Here is a 4,824-nt window from a genome sequence, read left to right as displayed (position 1 = left end):
TTGGTAGCCCTGCTATACTCTAATTAATATCTAAACACGGCACCCATCAGATTAAAAATAATCTAAATTTAGCCCAGGGCAATCTTTCTTATATAATTAGTTTCTCAAATATCAATTTCAGTCAATTAATAGATGAATTTTTTAATGCATTAGTGAACGGGAAAGAATCATCTAATCCAATCCAATAGTGACAAAAGGCGATTTATTACAAGATCAATACGAAGAAAGTAAATTATGGACGACTAATAATCTTTAGAATAGTGACTAACATATAAAAGATGTATTTATCTCGATTTTATCGAGATTCGAAATCCAGATATGATAATACCTTATGCATTAATCATTAGATCCATCCGAAAAAACCTTTTAGTCCAATCCAATATTTCTCATCAATTTATTTATTTATTTATAAGAATTGATCAAGAAAAATGATCCAAGGACCCAGATCCATCCGAAAAGACCTTTTAGTCCAATCCAATATTTCTCATCAATTTATTTATTTATTTATAAGAATTGATCAAGAAAAATGATGCAGACCCAGGGCTCGATGGACTTGTTAGATATGCCAATTAAAAAAGACTAGAGATTTGGCTTATCTCGCTTTCGACGTAGGTAGGAGAGGAATAAGTGACACCTATGGTCAAACCTATTTACAGATGGTAGCTACTCCAAAATAGGACATGAGAGTATTGGATATATTAAATTACAAATAAAATAAAGTGTTGTTTAATATTTTTAAAAAAGAACATCTATATAAATAATTAAGATGCCATTTTTAATTTTCTGTTAAAAATTTATTTACATCGAACAATTTTATAAACATTGTTTGGTTAAATTTGTTTTCAGGAATCAATTCGTTAACGTTTATTTATACATCTTTTCATAACCCAATATTTATAATTTTATATAATTATATTTGGTATAGAAATATATTTTTTCCAATATGTTAATATTTTTGTCTATCGTATGAAAATTTAAATTCCTTCAATTAAATTATAAGTTGATTATTTTAATTTACATATCATATATCATTCCATATTACTAGAATCTTAAATTTTCTAATTTGTTTATTTATAGTATGTTTCCTAGGTATTTGTACGTAATAAAAGACATATTTCACATGATTTATCAATTTTTTAATTATTGATGGATAAAAGCTAAATTTATAGTTCATAAATAAAATCAATAAACATGTGTGGTAGATGATTATAATTTTGCAACCAAATACTTGGCGTGCAAGTTGCATCTCAAACGACCATAATCCATAGGAACATATTGCCAGATCCAGGGCTTATTTTATGAAGCCTGAACTAAAGAAAGATCTCAAAAGTTTAACACTATATTCCATACCCACAAGACCCTTACTATAGCAATTGTGGAGTTGAGCACGATAATAGAAGTAACAAATCACTGAAACTCATATGATTGATGCAACATGAATAGAAAATCCACTTTACTATAATTTCTAGCAAAATGTAACTTCCGGTTCGATACCATATGGAAGCCAAAACGATCTGGTACATGGAACTTTCATATTGCTGATGCACCACCAGGCTTCACCTTTTCCCTCAAGAACTGTTGAATGTGTTCACGCTTCCAATTGTCGATTCTGTTTATTGATGGAAGAAATAAGCAAATGAGTTATAAATCGCCACAGAGAAAAAAAGTACTAAACTGAACAGATTGATGTTTCTTTAAGAAAATAATAATGAATTTCTACTTTACAAAGACATTCAATAGGCAGACTGGTATGATTCCAAATTTCAGTAGCCGGTTACTTGATTAACTGGTTTTATATCAAGATGGCAGGAATAGAGAAGAGAAGATGCATGCCGATCGTCCTCTCCCAAAAACAAGACTTTAATGCTAAAGGCAAAAGCATTAAAAGATATGATTGCCCATACTATCTAAAACACCCTCCTGCGAGACATGCGGCTGTATAAACTGGCTAAATTTTGCCATATTTGAGGTGATCTATTTATGTAAATATCGAAAAGGTTTGTGCAACTTGATGACTGAGTTGGCCCAAATACTTCATAACTGGAGAAGTTTGACAGGACAGTTGCAGGTGCACTTTTAGAACCGAATGCATTAGAATTGCTCACTGAAATTTTATATAAGCATGACAAGTAAATATCCCGTGTGAAGAGCCTAATATTGAATACAAATAATAGTACTAGGTAAGTACGAGTGTTGTGTCTGAGTGACCGGTGGGTATCAAGCAACATCATTATACCAGGGGCAATGAGTGTCAAATCCCTACCGATATATGGCAGGGCACAGATAAAACTGAACCAAATATGACAATGCATGGGCATTAGAGATAAGATGTTTACTAGGAAAGTATATCAAAGGCTTGCCTGAAACACTTTCTTTTCTGTTAAAAACAAAAGATTTTCAGAAAAATAATGAAAGATTGTAGATATCTCATATGACAGCATTGCGCAATATGATAGATCCATTGTTTTACTAGTGGACGGGGTATGTTTCTCATAGAAGAGTAAAACTTCTCATGGATAGATTTATCAGACTGACCTTATTGTTTCCTTGTGATTACCATCACTGTCCAGCATGATAAGTTTTGGTGGGGATGCATAAGCATATTGCACTTTGATATATGGGAATTTATCCTTTTCTTCTTCTATGAATGATACAACTTCAGGATAAAAAACCAGCTTCCTCATGCACACCTCCAAAATTGCCCCAGAGAATGTAACCTGCACTCCGATTTTTTACCAAAAACTTGAGTTTACGGAGAATGTTAATTAACTATGACTCAAGAAGAAAACCCTGCCCATGCCACACAATTACAAATATGATACTAAAACATGATATGCACCATATAAAAGAAGAACTCACTATATTCTATTGAAAGCTCCTCTTTTATTTGATGAATTATTTAAAACAATGTATGGAAATTCCAGAGTAAATACTTGAATGCTTTAGACAGGAATGAATTCACATGGATGAAAAGACCAAAATTATCTTTGTTATAGCATAATACAGCTTCTGCATCCACCAACTATTCAATCACTTATCCTTTCTAAAAATCAAATTATGAGTCAACCTCCATCTTTTTTTTTCTGAAAAAAGGGAAAAGAGAGCACCAGCCAGGCCCACTTTTTACTAATCACTAACCAAACAATCCTTCTTCAACGTGCATAGTAGCATATTGCAAGATCCACAAAACTTAAAATTCCCAAAGTAATTTCTTACAGGACGGAAGGATTTCTCATTGTAGTAGTGGATCTATTAACTAATGACACTGAAAAAATTCCTGGTCAAGGAGACATTAGGAACTCTGTACAAGCCTATCTAGTGTGAAACATCAAGAATTACAACTCCCAAGAGCTTCAAGCCTCCACATAAATCTTGAATCCACTTTTAATCATATAGACCATACATGTTAAGGTAAACTGAAAAGAAAAAGATATGGTAAATTGGCAAGAGGGAAGTCGGCAAAAAACGTGAACAAGAAATCATACTTTAGTGGCACAAATTTTATGAAAAATACATAAGCTATAGTAGTAGCCTAAGATTTACAAAAAACATTAACAAAAGGAGGTTTAATTTATACTTCATACCTTACTGATGGAATCATCAGAATCCTCTGAGCAACATTTACGGCAGTCAGACACCAATTCTGCAGTAAGATGCAATTCACTTAGCATACCATCTCAAAGCATTCTGATTTCATACGAGTCATTTAGTCTTAAGTCGTTTAGCCTAGCTTTCTAAAAACACACTTAATATCTCGGCTGTTTGTGTTTATCCAAGGACAGTAAATCAAGAACTTACAGCAAGTAAACCTTCCCAGTTAAAGCAAATCCTTCAAGCAATACTAAAATATGCATTAAACGAACCAAATATGTGAAGCATGGAATGAAAGCTGGAGACTTAAGCCCGGTGAGAACGAATGGAAACTGAAAACAACTTAAGGAGGACTCCGATCCAACAATTTCCCAGAATAGAGATTAGAGCGGGATCAGAAGGATCAGAGTAACAGAAACATGCAACTGGGTTCGACTCGATCTGTCCTCCAAGCGAAAGAGGGGGAAAAAAAAGGGTAATGGATAGATCCAAAAGAATCAGACGCCTAGGGTTCAACCTTCGTCCTTGACGTACTCGGCAAGGGTGTTGCAATCGGAGCAAAGGGCAAGGCCAGTGAAGCCTAAGTCCTCGCATTCCTTGGCGCCTAGGCGTTCTCCGGTGCCGAGAGCGTTGCCGGCGAGCAAAAGGACGACGAGAGAACAGAGGGCGGCGGAGGTTTGAGTCCGCATGTTTCTTGCAAATTACAAATTGCAATGGCTTGCAACTGCGATTAAAACGGCAATTGTAACGGTGTTATATTGTTATAATGTTCATTATATCATAGGCTTAGAGGGACTAAATGGTCATTATATTGTAACTACGACTTTTTTTCAAATATTCTAATTTTTTATTTTGTTTATTCTCGTATATATATAAATCCAACATTTAAAATCCAATGTCATATAACATAGCAAATTTAATCGTCTTTTTGTAAACTTCTCTTTGATTTTAAAGGTACTTTATGATTATATAAAACACCCGACGCTATTCTCCATTTCAATTATTTTACTTGTGTTCTATGTAAAACATCTTTCTTAATTCCTTTATAATTTTATAAAAATGATCCTAATTATTTAAAGCTTTCGGTTCAAGGCAATTCATCGTCTCCTATTTTTATAATTATCTTGCTACATTTAATTCTATATATTTTGTCTTTACTCTACTAAATATAAAACATTTCACTTCTAATATTTTATCAAAATTTTAATTTAACACTTACTTCTTCACGTGTCT

General features: G+C 33.2%; 1 protein-coding gene across 1 annotated transcript; it reads right to left on the bottom strand.

Moving 5' to 3' along the window:
- Positions 1 to 1,273: 1,273 nt before the first annotated feature.
- LOC122053053 (selenoprotein F-like) lies at positions 1,274 to 4,326 on the bottom strand. The gene is made up of 4 exons (XM_042614912.1): positions 4,109 to 4,326; positions 3,585 to 3,643; positions 2,536 to 2,717; positions 1,274 to 1,609 (listed from the first exon to the last, which is right to left on the bottom strand). Exons 1-4 carry the CDS (start codon positions 4,278 to 4,280, stop codon positions 1,531 to 1,533), a joined length of 492 nt encoding a protein of 163 aa, XP_042470846.1. The 5' UTR covers positions 4,281 to 4,326; the 3' UTR covers positions 1,274 to 1,530.
- Between the last annotated feature and the right edge of the window lie 498 nt (positions 4,327 to 4,824).

Source organism: Zingiber officinale, chromosome 3A, assembly GCF_018446385.1.
Source record: "Zingiber officinale cultivar Zhangliang chromosome 3A, Zo_v1.1, whole genome shotgun sequence".
NCBI classification, from domain to species: Eukaryota; Viridiplantae; Streptophyta; class Magnoliopsida; order Zingiberales; family Zingiberaceae; genus Zingiber; species Zingiber officinale.
This window is presented reverse-complemented; position numbering and strand designations above follow the sequence as displayed.

Bases quoted from the DNA above. Each gene is read 5' to 3' on its own strand.
- LOC122053053 (XM_042614912.1), bottom strand. From the start codon at position 4,280: ATGCGGACTCAAACCTCCGCCGCCCTCTGTTCTCTCGTCGTCCTTTTG. The intron at 2,718-3,584 runs GTATGAAGTATA...ATCGGAGTGCAG, and splicing joins CTGATGATTCCATCAGTAAG to GTTACATTCTCTGGGGCAAT. The intron at 1,610-2,535 runs GTCAGTCTGATA...ATCAATAAACAG, and splicing joins AATCACAAGGAAACAATAAG to AATCGACAATTGGAAGCGTG.